The sequence below is a fragment of the Myxocyprinus asiaticus genome, chromosome 34 (assembly GCF_019703515.2).
Source record: "Myxocyprinus asiaticus isolate MX2 ecotype Aquarium Trade chromosome 34, UBuf_Myxa_2, whole genome shotgun sequence".
Taxonomy (NCBI): domain Eukaryota; kingdom Metazoa; phylum Chordata; class Actinopteri; order Cypriniformes; family Catostomidae; genus Myxocyprinus; species Myxocyprinus asiaticus.
This window is the reverse complement of record NC_059377.1, coordinates 3,296,154-3,311,741: the sequence shown is the minus strand read 5'-3', so window position 1 is coordinate 3,311,741 and position 15,588 is coordinate 3,296,154. Positions and strand designations below refer to the sequence as shown.

General features: G+C 38.1%; 1 protein-coding gene across 1 annotated transcript in view; it reads left to right on the top strand.

The window, feature by feature from the left end:
• Window positions 1-1,558: 1,558 nt before the first annotated feature.
• LOC127425722 (ubiquitin-conjugating enzyme E2 E1) overlaps window positions 1,559-15,588 on the top strand; it is a 36,075-nt gene continuing 22,045 nt past the window's right edge. Inside the window, exons 1-3 of the mRNA XM_051671986.1 lie at window positions 1,559-1,636; window positions 3,054-3,214; window positions 3,799-3,849. Coding sequence (XP_051527946.1) covers window positions 3,063-3,214; window positions 3,799-3,849 — 203 coding nt within the window. The 5' untranslated portion in view covers window positions 1,559-1,636; window positions 3,054-3,062. The remainder of the gene's footprint in view (window positions 1,637-3,053; window positions 3,215-3,798; window positions 3,850-15,588) is intronic.

Below are 15,588 nucleotides of genomic sequence, written 5' to 3'. Positions count from 1 at the left end.
GATGGCAACGACCGAAGTCTGATCATTCGTCACTGACCACATAATATTGATGAAACGCCTAATGTTATCAGAAGAGCAGCAGCCCCAAATAAACCCCACCTGATCTATATGTATAAGAGATGTCATAACTTTACTTAATTGGTTAGCTCTGTAGCATAAGTTCTATAAAATTAAGCGGCAAAGCCATCTGGCCCCGGGGCCAGATGGCTTTCAGCAGGTTTCTCTGGACTTACAAGCTTCTCAGTAAGCTGTAAGGAGGGGGTCCAACACCACTTAACAAAATGGCTCTTTTCTTCCCAGGCTCTGTTATTTCATTGGCCACAAAGAAACACTCATCAATTCCAAATCAATTCCAATTGTCCAACAAATTCCACTGATGCCTCCAGTTGACTCCTTTTCTTCCTAGTTTAATCCTTTTCTCCAAATATGTGTTTTAGTGGCAACAAGTGAAAGACTCCATCAATTGCACTGGACCTTTTACTTAGGTATATGCAACATACAATGAACATGGCACATGGCCTTTTTAAAGATGGCCTACTTCCTGTTCCCATCACTTCCTATGTCAATAGGCTGACCACTAGTGGTTGGAAGATAATATTACAACAAATTACCCTGTTACTCTACAACAAGCTTGATGGTTTATTTGCTGTGAGGCAGGTTCATTCCTATTTAAGAACGGCATGGAAAAAAAGAGACTAAAGTAAAGATTTACCGGTATGCAGAAATTGAGAAGAATAGATTTTATGTTCGTAGCCGATGTTTTAGCATCAGCTGACTAATATTGTCCAGGGGGGTGGGTTAAGTGGAGATTTAATTTGAGCTCTTCTATAAACCAAAGAAAGTAAGGGATAAATATGGTTATTTTATTTGTTAATATTACTTGTTTATTTTAATGATTTTTACTTTAAATTATAAATTCAAAATAAACACAAAATAAAACATTAATACCAAATTAAACGAAAGAAAGAAAGAAAGAAAGAAAGAAAGAAAGAAAAAGTTTACGTGGAAGTGAATGTGGAAAGCTTCATATTTTTTTGCTGAACATGATTATGCCATCACTGTACATTGTGCATTCTGTAGAATATGTATATTCCAATTGTTCTGTTTATTGACATTGTATTTTGTGCATTCTGCAAATTGTCCCTGCTATTTTATTGTGGGGGTAGCATGGTGTATTAATATAAAGCCTGGCTAACATGATACTTATTGAATATCATATTCGTATGTGCCATGGTATTTAGTCAACTTCAAAGAGAAAAATGGTAAAGGTCCAAAAAAGCAAAACTATGGTATCATCTGTTAGTTTTATTTGTTCATTACTATTACAAAATGGTGAATTATGAGATAAAGTGATTCGATTGTTTCGAATTAGTGTCGTTGAGTGTATGGACCGAGTACAGATACCTCCGGTGGAGCTCACTGTGTGTGTGTGTGTGTGTGTGTGTGTGTGTGTGTGTGTGTGTGTGTGTGTGTGTGTGTGTGTGTGTGTGTGTGTGTGTGTGTGTGTGTGTGTGTGTGTGTGTGTGTGTGTGTGTGTGTGTGTGTGTGTGTGTGTGTGTGTGGACGCGCGCGACTGCAGCACTTCCGCTCTGACTGAGACACGCGCGTCCACGGACACGAACCGACACAAAGAGAGGTACACAACCCTTTAAAACCTTACTTTATAGCCATATATAATTATCATATGTACATATACGACGCGTTAAGCTGCATTCACTCTTGTCAATGTGATATGGGTCAGATATATTCATCCAGAAGCGTTAAATGAAGACAGACTGAGCTCCAATCGGCTGCTGTACAGGGAAATACAATCATACCGATAGATCGACACATTTATTGTGTTTGAACCAGATTCATTCATCGAGTTAAAGTCAAAGTTTAGTGAACTCGACATCGATGCGTGTTTGTGCAAGACTTCCTTCGGTCCGCCGATTGTTATTATCTCATGTCATTGTTAGCATGTGCAAGTTGATTCAGCTCGATCGGGGTCAGTGTTACATTAGTTTGGGTCAAACAGACGCGATGAATTCACATCTGATCTGTTTAGAGGTGATTTCAGCGTTATTTTAATGTGAAATTAAGAGTAATCTCGCACAGGGATCGCGTCGTGTTGTTAATCTGGAGTTAAAGGTCAAACCCGCGCTAGTACATGATAACAATAAATAACATCGTTGCATTGCTACATCGTTACGTTAATACATTGTTACACAAAACACTGATACATTGTTACTTCGATACGACGACACATTGTTACACGATGCACTGTTATAAATACATCAGTACTAATTGAATTGTTACTTGATACATCGTTGCATTATGCACTGTTACACCGATAAATCGGTACTTTGATATATTATTAAATTGTATAATACATTGTTTTCGATATGACAATACATCCTTAAACTTTAGCTCTGTCACATTGATACAAAGGTATTTTGATATTCTTAAAATGTTACTTTAAAAAATGACGGTACATCGTTGCACTGTTACGCCGATACATTGGTTCTTCGACATATTCTAAAATTGTTATTTTAATACTATGCCATATCATTACACTGTTACACCAATACATCGATACTTCAATATAGTTAAATTGCTATTTTAATACATTGTTACGTTGATATGACTGTACATTATTACATTGATACACTATGGACCCTTTTCACACGTCTGCATGAAGCGAAGCGGAAGTCGTCACAGTTGGCTAAACTTGAATGCCGGTGAATGGGGAACCACAGCAGACTGAATTTTTGCTTACCCATTTGCTCCAACAGCAAAAGATAAATCAATGATTCTGCTTTGCAAAAGAAGATACAAATATACAACACTGATACATCATTACTTCAATAAAATGTTACATGGTTTTAGAAATTTGAACTATATCTTTAATCAAATGAAAATATATCAATGAATGCGTCATTACAATGTTAATTTGATGTTCTGATACACCGATTGCTGTACATTGTAGTTGCTTCAATACATTATTAAACCGATAAATTGTTACTTCTTGTTATATGTCATTGTTCTAATGGGAGTTTCTTTGTGTGTGTAAGTTTGGGAGCATGTCGGATGAGGACTCGCGTGCCAGCTCAAGTTCTTCATCCTCATCCTCCTCCAACCATCAGCAGCAAGAGAAAGACATCACTGGGAAGAAGAAAGAGAGCAAAGCCAACATGAGCAAGGCTTCCAAACTTCTGTCGACCAGCGCCAAGAGGTGAGGAGACACCACATTACACACAAATCAGCGACGTTCACTCTGATACATCTTTACTCCATACCTTCTTACAGACTGAAATACACTCTGAACATGCTCTGCTAAAGGGTGAAGGAAAAGACTGGTTGCGGTTTCAAGCTCTTTATATTCATTGGCTGCATCTCAAATCCCAGTACGCTGCTTTTACACAGCAGCACACTTGTCCCTATGATGGACAAAAATGCAGCTCGCTAGGTTTTGTTGGGCCCTATGAAATCCATTTTATTTAGTAGATTTATTGGTTATTTGGTTTTTCTAGATTCTATGTTTTTTGGTTTGATTTCCTCTTTAAAGATGAAGAGTGTGTAATCAAATAAATGCATAAAATGAGCAATTTTAATAACAAGTTAAGTTACTTACATTTTTAACATGTTTTTAATCAAATGAAAGTATAACAGATTATTTATACCAATACAATACCGTAGCTGACAGAACCTGCAGAACAAGGCCATAGTTTTGAAACGGCCATTATACAATTCCAAAGTGCTTTATGTAGTTTAATGGTAAAGAATTAATGTTCATCATTCAATTCTTTCTTTTTTTAGAATTCAGAAAGAGTTGGCAGATATCATGTTGGATCCTCCTCCAAACTGCAGGTAAGTAATCATGCTTTGCACTGCAATCCACTGTGGTTTCCTTGGGGGCTGTTCACACTGAATGCATTCCTGTGATCTTCTGTGTTGTATTGCCATGTAAACATGTGCCAGATGAATATCTTTGACTGCTTTTTTTAGACGTTTTGTCATATTAGAAAAAGTTCAACTTTAAAAATGTAATCAGTTTCAGGGGAATTATTGTTATTTGAAACATTGAGTACATTTTAAGTTCTATTTCCTTTCGTGGTCTATTTGTTTAATTGTGGTAAACCTCTTCAATATGACAAAGGGTTATTATCTCAGGCATTGTGTCATTCAGTGAGAAGTATTGTGATGAGTCTGTTATCGAGATTACAGCCTTGACCTCTGACGTCATTCATCTGATGAGTGAAATCAGTCCCACAACAGTTCATAGACTCATTGGATTCCACTGGATGTGTTCACTTAAACAATAAAGTACTAATGTTCATCCTGTATTAATATAGTATAATATAGTCATGGCTTGTGTTTGGCACAACATAAAGTGGAGTGCATTCACTATATCGCATGGCCTAGACACATATATATAATATCGCCTTAATGCATTTATAAATTGGTTGTTATAATAAAAACATAAAGGAAACAAATTTTCAATAACACTATTTTATTAAGCAAATTAATTGTATCACCCTTTCACAAGAAGATATATTCCCTGAAATTTAAACTACAGCCGAAAGTATACTTCGGTTAGATGCGTACTCTAGGTGTCTGCAAACAGGACGCTTAATGCAAATTTCGTAATCAGCAGAGTGCTCGAGCTCTAAACGTGTATGGCCCAATTTTTCTAAACACGTGTGCTCTGAACATATCATGGCAACACTCACAATTGAGCAGTTATTTTCACAAAGAAGTGCAAGAAGATGTAATCGCCAGTGAATAACAGTGGATGTGCACGTCAAGAACGCGTGTGTGAGGAGGTCAGGAGATACCTTCATTTGTCATATTTATTAGGGGTGGGAGAAAAAATCGTTTCAGTGATGCATCGCAATTCATTTTCCAATGATTCTGAATCGATTCTCAAAACATTCAGAATCGATTCAGAGTTCAGTTTAAAGCACACAAACACGGCTGTTTGCAGACTGTGTGTAACAACCACATACCATTTGTGCCCGATTGAAATTACGATCCCGAAATTCATTCACAAACCCATGCACAAGCTCGTGACCATTATTGTATGGCGGTTCAGGAGACGTGGGTGGTGATATTTTCATTTTCAAATAATTTTTAGCCTCCTGCTTCCCAGTGCATTTTCCCTCTTGCGCGCTCTCCATTTCTTTGGCTGTTGCTCATTGCCAGGTCTCTCGATCGTCAGGACAGTGTGCACATCTGATAACTCGTGTTTGAAATCCATTGTAGCGTTTGCTACGGGGTCATGATACCTGAGACTTTAGAGCCATAGAGCAAACAGATGGAAGTGCGCATATGAGATGCTTGATAAATTTCTACGGCAACAACACCGCTATTTAAACCGCTTTACTATCACTTGTGCTGGTGAGGAGAGAAGCTGACGTCCGCACAATCACAGAAGCAGATTTCTCATCTTACACCAGCAACTTGTGGTTATAGTTAAAACTAAAATGCATAGGCTTAGCATAGATTAACGTTATCATTAATTACAGTTGTGCTCAAAAGTTTGCATACCCTGGCAGAAATTGTGAAATTTTGGCATTGATTTTGAAAATATGACTGATCATGCAAAAAAACTGTCTTTTATTTAAGGATAGTGATCATATGAAGCCATTTATTATCACATAGTTGTTTGGCTCCTTTTTAATTCATAATGATAACAGAAATCACGAAAATGGCCCTGATCAAAAGTTTACATACCTTTGAATGTTTGGCCTTGTTACAGACACACAAGGTGACACACACAGGTTTAAATGGCAAATAAAGGTTAATTTCCCACACCTGTGGCTTTTTAAATTGCAGTTATTGTCTGTGTATAAATAGTCAATGTGTTTGTTAGCTCTCACGTGGATGCACTGAGCAGGCTAGATACTGAGCCATGGGGAGCAGAAAAGAACTGTCAAAAGACCTGCGTAACAAGGTAATGGAACTTTGTAAAGACGGAAAAGGAGAGAGCTCTAAAGGCTCGGGGAATCTTGTGAAAATTGATGGCAAGATGAATGCAGCATGTTATCAGAAAATACTGGCAGACAGTTTGCATTCTTCTGCATGAAAGCTGCGCATGGGACGCTCTTGGACTTTCCAGCACGACAGTGACTCTAAGCACAAGTCCAAGTTGACCCTCCAGTGGTTACAGCAGAAAAAGATGAAGGTTCTGGAGTGGCCATCACAGTCTCCTGACCTTAATATCATCGAGTCACTCTGGGGAGATCTCAAACGTGCGGTTCATGCAAGACGACCACAGACTTTGCATGACCTGGAGGCATTTTGCCAAGACGAATGGGCAGCTATACCACCTGCAAGAATTTGGGACCTCATAGACAACTATTACAAAAGACTGCACGCTGTCATTGATGCTAAAGGGGGCAATACACAGTATTAAGAACTAAGGGTATGCAGACTTTTGAACAGGGGTCATTTCATTTTTTTCTTTGTTGCCATGTTTTGTTTTATGATTGTGCCATTCTGTTATAACCTACGGTTGAATATGAATCCCAAAAGAAATATGTTTTGCCTGCTCACTCATGTTTTCTTTAAAAATGGTACATATATTACCAATTCTCCAAGGGTATGCAAACTTTATATACTATTAAATAAAAATGATTAACAATGCTTTAAGCAAAAAACATATTTAACATAAGTATTTAATAGCGTTTATGTGACTAATGTGACTCATGTGAGTAATGTGACTTATTCTGATTTTTGAAAAAGCTGTTAAATAAAAAGCTAAAAGTGAAAAAAAAAATATGTATAAAAAAAATGTATATTATTTAACAGCTTTCTTTTACTTATTTATTTTAATAATTTAAAAAAAAATATTTAATTACTTTTTACTCTTATTTCTTGTTCTTAATAGGTTTTAAAATTGATTTTTTTTTGTATCTTGTATTTATTTTCTTTATATTTTTTTATGTAAAGCTCTTTACAATTGAAATGTGCATCGCCTATTGATGCAAAAAAAAAAAAATTTGGAGGACAAGGTGAATCGTGATGCATCGAGAATCATTTTGTACTCAAATCGTTACCCTTTGAATCGTAATCAAATCCTGTGGCCAGTGAAGATTCACACCTCATATTTATGGGTCGAAACACATGAAAAGAAAGTCCGGTGTCTCATAGCAGTTGTAGCGTGCATGCGCCAACCGCACGCACTGTCAAATGGAGTATACTCTCACTGAGCACTGTATTAGGAACAATAATAAAGTACCCGACGTGGCATTTTGCTGTTGTAGCCCATCCGTTTCAAGGTTCAATGTGTTCTGCATTCTGAGATGCTATTCTGCTCACCACAATTATACAGAGCGGTTATCTGAGTTACTGTAGCCTTTCTGTCAGCTCGAACCAGTCTGGCCATTCTCTGTTGACCTCTCTCATCAACAAGGCATTTCCATCTGCAGAACTGCTGCTCATTGGATGTTTTTTGATTTTGGCACCATTCTGAGTAAACTAGAGACTGTTGTGAGTGAAAATCTCAGGAGATCAAATTTTTTCCCCATTCTGATGGTTGATATGAACATTAACTGAAGCTCCTGACCTGTATCTGCATGATTTTATGTATTGCACTGCTGTCACACGATTGGCTGATTAGATAATCGCGTGAATAAGTAGGCGTACAGGTGTTCCTAATAAAGTGCTCAGTAAGTGTACTTTGAAAGGCTGAGCACTTTGACGCATACACTAAGCGTTCACGTCAAAGCCGAAGAATGCTTTGGTCTTAAGGTTAATAGTTAGTCTCTATGAGTGCTGTGCAGTGATATACACAGTAGCTGGAGAACAGATGTTTCACGTTATAGCTGTTACTATATATTTTGCAAGACTGGAAAGCTGTATTGATCAATCAACATTCAGGACTGCAGCTATCCATTTTATAATGTCTTTTGTGATGGTATCTGTGAAGGTAATTGTACTTGACTCAGAACTGCATAGCTGACACACCTCATCTTTGAACAACTCTTCATCTGCTTTATCATCTGTTTAAACACTTTAACACTCTCGTTCTCATGTGTCTGCACTTATTAGCTGCTTTTCTGTCTCACTTTGTTACGTTCAAGATGTGAGAGTCACATCACCTTCTCTGACGTTCCTCTTATTTCCAGTGGGTTTCCTCTCTCTGATCGTTTCTGTTCCTTTTTATTTCTCCTTCTCTTCTCTCTCTCTCTTTCAGTTTTTAAGTTTAGTTTTAGTGTGCTTTATTGACATGACAAAAACTACATTTGTGTTGCCAAATGTAGTCATGTTTCTTTGCTTAAATTTATTTCCAGGTTTAATTTAGATTTTGAAACATACAGATTTTTGAACCCCATTATGTGTTTGCTCTATATATTAATAGTTCCATTAATTAAGTACTTTTGAACCCTTATGAAAATTAACCATGATTTGTACTAGAGTAACCATAGTTTAACTATGGTTTTTGTAGTAAAACCATAGTAACTAGTGGTTGACCGATAGTGGATTTTACCAATAACTAAGGTGGTGGGAAAAGCTGATAACTGATTAATCGGCTGATAGATTTTTACATCGTTTTAATTGTCAACAAAAAAAGTTAATTCTTTCTTTACTATGGTGGGCAAAGACAAACAGTTCAAAATGAATAAAATCCCAGATGCAGTTTTTTGTTCAAGCAAAATCCCAATAATAACCAGAAAAAGATTTTGAAGATTTGGTGCATAACGTGTGACTTTTAAGTATAAACAAGCCCGAAACACATATTATTATTTTGAAATGAAGAAAAAACAACCGGCAACTTTCGACATACATTTTTGCTGATAACTGATAGTTCCAAAAAGCAGTATATCGATCTACCTCTAATAGTAACCACAAAGTTAACCATGGTTACTACAGTCATGGTTGTATACATCATGATGGTGCCGCGAATGGCCGCCTCGGTGTGGAGCGCTTCTGTTGTTTTGTTGTTTTTGTTTGTTTGTCCTGTGTTTAGTAATCTTTTTCCAGTCAGTTTTACCAGAGACGAACTGCTGAACATTCGACAGCATACACCAGTCAATCTTTTCCCGGATTTTGAATATTTGGACGTTTTGTTTGACATTTTAGTCGGAGGCGCGGCTGTGTTGTTTAAATGCGCTATGAGACGCAGGCGAGGGAGACGAGCAGGCGCGCTGGTCAAGCTCCGTCGGCGTGGCTTTCGGACAGCCCGTTACATCTGCCGGGCTTTCAGCTGTTCAGAGCGGATCGCTTCGCGGAGTTAACGGGGAAAACGAGAGGTAGTGGAACATGCTTTTACATCAATGAAAGTTGCTGTACAGATGTAACCACGTTAAAGAAGATGTGCTGTCCTAATTTGGAAGCGCTCTTTATTAACTGTAATCCTTTCTACTCGCCGCGGGTGTTTTCCTATTTTATCCTGGTGAGTATGTATATTGCGCCAAACGCGTGTTTGAACACAGCGCTGCAACAGCTGGCTGATCAAATCACAGACACAGAACAACAATACCCGGACTCAGTTATTATTATTCTTGGGGATTTTAACAAAGCAAACCTCACACGTGAACTGCCCAAATACAAACAGCACATTACATGCCCAACCAGAGACAGAAGTATACTGGATCACTGCTACACAACAATAAAGGATGCATATCGCTCTGTTCCTAGAGCAGCTTTGGGACTCTCTGATCACTGTCTGGTTCATCTTCTTCCAACCTACTGACAGAAATTAAAATCTGCTAAGCCTGTATTAAGGACTGTAAAGAGATGGACCAACGAAGCAGAGCTGGAACTACAAGCCTGCTTTGACTGCACTGATTGGAGTGTTTTTGAGGCTGCAGGCACAGACCTGGACGAGCTCACAGATACTGTTACTTCATATATCAGTTTCTGTGAGGATATGTGCATCCTTACTAGGACTTATTTAACGTTTCACAATGACAAACCATGGTTTACAGCAGAACTCAGGCAGCTTCGTCAGGCCAAAGAGGATGCTTACAGAGTTGGGGATAAAAACAAGTTTTCAGCTAATGACCCTGCATCAGTGTGGAGTGGCATGAAACAACTTATGAATTACAGGACTCCTACCCCCAACCCTGTAGGGAACCAACAACTGGTGACGACCTTAATGTGTTCTACTGCAGATTTGAAAGGCCCAATCTCACACCCCATACCCACACTGACCTTCACTTCACACAAACACCAACACCTCCTGCAACCCCCCTCCTCCCCCCTCCTGCTACTCAACCTGCACTTAAGATCTGTGAAGATGATGTGAGCCACGTCTTTCAAAAACAAAGGATAAGGAAAGCACAGGTTCCAGATGGCGTTTAACCTGCATGTCTTAGATCCTGTGCTAACCAGCTGGCCCCCATCTTCACACAGATCTTCAATAGATCACTGGAGCAGTGTGAAGTCCCATGCGGCTTCAAACATTCCACTATCATCCCCATCCCTAAGAAACCAAAAATCACAGGACTTAATGACTACAGACGTGTCGCCCTGACGTCTGTGGTTATGAAGTCATTTGAGAGACTGGTGTTGGCCCACCTGAAGGACATCACTGGACCCTTTCTAGATCCCCTTCAATTTGCTTATCGAGCAAACAGGTCTGTGGATGATGCAGTCAAAATGGAATTGCATCATATCCTACAACATCTGGACAGACCAGGGACATATGCAAGGATCCTTTTTGTGGACTTCAGTTCGGCTTTCAACACCATCATCCCAGCTATTCTCCGGACTAAATTACACCAACTCTCTGTTCCCACGTCTATCTGTCAGTGGATTACCAGTTTTCTGACAGACAGTCAGCAGCATGTGAGACAGGGGAAATTCACTTCCAGCACCTGTACAATCAGCACTGGTGCCCCCCAGGGATGTGTGCTCTCCCCACTACACTTCTCCCTCTACACCAACAACTGCATCGCCAAGGACCCCTCTGTCAAGCTCCTGCAGATTGCATACGACACCACTGTCATCGGCCACATCCGAGATGACGATGAGTCTGCATACAAAAGGGAGGTTAAACAGCTGGCTGTCTGGTGCAGTCAAAACAACCTGGAGCTGAACACGCTCAAAACAGTGGAGATGATAGTGGACTTTAGGAGGAACACCCCAACACTGACCCCCCTCACCATTCTAAACAGCACTGTGGCAGCAGTGGAGTCATTCAGGTTCCTGGGCACTACCATCTCACTGGACCTGAAGTGGGAGACCCACATTGACTCCATTGCGAAAAAGGCCCAGCAGAGGTTGTACTACCTTCGCCAGTTGAGGAAGTTCAACCTGCCACAGGCGCTGCTGATACAGTTCTACTCGGTGGTCATTGAGTCTGTCCTCTGCACTTATACTAACTGTCTGGTTTGGTTCAGCTATGAAATCAGACAGTTCGGACTGCTGAGAGGATTATTTGTTGCCCCCTGCCCCCCCTTCAAGAACTATACACTTCCAGAGTGAGGATAAAGGCTGGAAATATCACTCTGGACCCCACTCACCATGCCCCACTACCTTTTTGAACTGTTGTCTTCTGGCCGACGCTTCAGAACTCTGAGCACCAGAACTGTCAGGCACAGGAACAGTTTTTTCCCCCAGGCCATCCATCTCATGAACAGTAAAAACAGCACCTTTGAGCAATAATTAATGTGCATTACACAGCTTAGTCTTTTTATATTATCCAACACATCCTGCCTCTTCTGCCATTACATTCCCTTGCACTGTACATAACCAATTTGTATTTAGATTTGCACTACGTATGTGTGTATGTATATGTATGTGTGTGTATGTATACGTATGTGTGTGTGTATATGTATGTGTGTATATATATATGTGTGTGTGTGTGTGTGTGTGTGTGTGTATATATGTATGTATGTGTGTGTATATATATATATTGTCTATTGTGTATTCTATATATACTTTTTTCTTTTCAATATTTATCTATTTTTTTTATTCAATTGTAATTATTTTTTAAAAGTCTTGTTGCTGTTTTTGTATTGTTGTGTACTGGAAGCTGCTGTCACCAAGACAAATTCCTTGTACGTGTAAGCATACTTGGCAATAAAGCTCATTCTGATACAATATTACTATAATTAACTAGGGTTACTATATGTATACTAAAGTATTACTGTAGTAAAATCATTGTTGATTGTATCAAACCATGGTTTCTGCCAAAAAGTATGGTTACAGTCTTGGTTACTACAATATAACTGTAGTAAAACTATGGTTAATTTTTGTAAGGAAGAGTCACTGCCATTGTGGTTTAAGGAGCGTGTGTGCTGGGTTGAAAATCTTTATCTCTATTTAAAATCTCTATTTCTATTTTCTAGTTTACATCAGAAAAGTGAAGCGCTGCCTAAATCTGCACCGCGTTATCTCCGGCTCGTGATGCGCAAATGGACTGAATGAGCAAGTTTAGTCACACTTCAGTGGTGTTTAACCTCCCATTCTCGTTACTACAGAAAATATGCTGCATGATTATGAGGAAGGATTACACTACACCTTCTTAAAATACAAAGAGTTTTAATATTGACCTTAAGACATGCCAGTCTATTGCATACTGTGGCAACTCAAAAACAAACACAAACACAATGTTAAGCTTCATTTAATGAACCAAATAGCTTTCAACTGTGTTTGATATAACGGAAGTGATTTTCTGGTACCAAATCAGCAATTTAGCATGATTACTCAAGGATAAGGTGTTGGAGTGATGGCTGCTGTCTAGATTTGATCAAAAAATGACTTTTTTTCAAATAGTTATGGTGCTGTTTTATACTTTGTAAAATTAAAGTACCAATTTCCTTCCGAAACAGCAAAATCTGTACATTATTCCAAACTTTTGGCCACCTGTGTAGATTGGCATGTAGGTGATTATGCCTCCACGTGCCAATGGTAGGTTGCCAACCCCCTCTGAATATTTGCAAAATGATTCTGAATTGTGATGCTTTGGAGAATGTTTGTTTGTTTTTTCTCATACCCCTAGAGAGAGTGTGTTTCAATAGCAAGGTTGTGTTTTTGTAGCAAGGTTGTTTGTTTCAGTAGCGAGGTTGTGAGTCTGTAGCGAGGTAGAGTCAATGGCAAGGTTGTATGTCTTTTAATTAAATGTTATCATCAAAACAGTGTTTAATCAAATTAATACAAAGCATTAATCAAAATATAATACATTTTCAACAAAAAAATAGCAAATAAAATGTTTTGGTCAAATAAACTGCACAACAGAGCTTCACAGTATAAATGAAAATATTCATGAAAAAAATCTGATAACCGGTGGCACAAGACTGCTAAGGCTGAATCACAGTGTGCTCAGTACACTTGTTTTTGTGATACTGCTTTATTGTAATAATAATTGTAGTAATAATAATAATAAAACCATTTATAATTAAATTATTGTTATTAGTAATATTATTGCTGTTACTTTGAACATTAAATTTTTCTATACATAAGTAATGTTTTTCTGTTCTAATGACTTCAATTTCTCGCATTCCAGTTAAACAGAGCTTTTATTTTCGCTGAACTTGTATTTTATTGGACCTTTACGCTTCTCCATTGTGGTCGTTTTTAGGCTTGGGATCGATGCCTTTTTTACGCATCGATAATTGGAAGGTTTTCCAGATGATTATCAATATATATATTGGGATTGTTTTTAGATATAATAGGGCTGCTCGTTGCACAATATTCTTTGTCTCTTTTGTCTGACATATTTCTCAATACAACTTTGGTAAAGTGTGAGCAGCAGGGTAAATTAAAGGGGACCTCACTCCGGATGCGTCTGGCACATGACATGGCACGTTCTAAAATTCAGTACAATTATTTATTTCCTGCGAAGGTACGCACACACCACCAGTGCTCAGCGTCAACATTCTGAAGTGCCACAGAGCTCAATTCGCATAGCTTTCCATTAAATTCGACCCAAATCATTACCAAAGGACAAAGATTATTTGCTCTTGCCATCACTGGATGATCTATTGTGAACATGTATCTTTCATGTAGCCTACACAATGTATTTTCAGTTGAAAGACCTATTCAAGGCTACATACAGAGAAATTGAATGGTAAACATCGCCATTTCTAATCATTCATTTTGCGCAGTTACACCAGTTTCACTAACCTGCAAACTCATCAACGTCACTTTGTTAATTCTTAAAGTACAAAAACCTTCGTAACTTTGGACTGCCATCTGCTGTGCCGCATCAGCTCATTCTGTGTGTGTGTGTGTTTGTGTGATCATGACCGCGACCGGATTCAGTAATAATTTATCACCCTCTTGTGTTCTCCCAACGCTATTACACCAGACTATTAAACAGATGGCCAACTGAGTGTATTGGAAAGCACACAAATTGGGCTTCTAATTTAAATGTAGACTAATTTTAATATATCGATGCCTCAAAATATATCGATAAAATAATGTGCTGATCAATAATCGATATATCGATATTTTATGACATCCCTATTAGTTTTTAATGGACTACTTGCACAGTTGTTGCGGCTCGGGCGTTTCCGGTTACAGCGTTCAGCACAGCTACATGCAGAGATTTATTTATTGGAAGGCAGATTATTTCTACTTTTTAGGGTTTTCAGTTAATCAAAACAATGAATCATGTTTTTGGCATTACTGTGAGAGATCTCAAATTTACTATTTGCTGTAATTTGCCTTTGAATATATTTTTCCTTTACAAATTTAACTACACTCAGCTCCTGAATAATAAATAAAACGTATATAACCTGCAGCATGCTTGCCATCTCATTAACGCTGGTTTCATTTATTGATGATATTTCATACCTGTTGAGCTTCAAAAAAAAAAAACAATCCACCATGCAGTGATTGCAAAAGACTTTGGTTAAATGTCCCAGGTTGATTAATTGATTTATAAATACATTAGCCGTGCTCTTATTCTGACCAGGCTTTAAAAATCACTCAGAATGAAGCAGTTTTAACGTTTGAATAAACACATTAACTGCGCTCAAATATATAATGGCATTACACCTATTTAATCAATTTCAAATGTTATAACACATTGTCTTTGACAGCTCTTCTGCTTGTGCATTTACATTATAATGATATTCACTACCGTTCAAAAGTTTGGGGTCACTTGACTGAAATGTTTCTCATGATCTTAAAAACTTTTGATCTGAAGGTGTATGCTTAAATGTTTGAAATTAGTTTTGTAGACAAAAATATAATCGTGCCAACAAATGAATTTAATTAAAAAAAAGAAAAAGAAAAAAAGTTTTTGAAATGGATGACTTGGACCGAATAATTAAGAAAAGCAGCCACTAAGTACCCAACATAGATGGGAACTCCTTCAATACTGTTTAAAAAGCATCCCAGGGTGATACCTCAAGAAGTTGGTTGAGAAAATGTCAAGAGTACATTTCTGCAAAATCTAGGCAAAGTGTGACCACTTTGAAGATGCTAAAATATAACATAGTTTTGATTTATTTTGGATTTTTTAGTCACAACATAATTCCCATAGTTCCATTTCTTTTTTTTTTTTTTCTTTTTTTTTTGGGATTTTTTTCCCCTTTTTCTCCCAATTTGGAATGCCCAATTCCCAATGCGCTCTAAGTCCTCATGGTGGCGTAGTGATTCGCCTCAGTCCTGGTGGCAGAGGACGAATCCCAGTTGCCTCCACGTCTG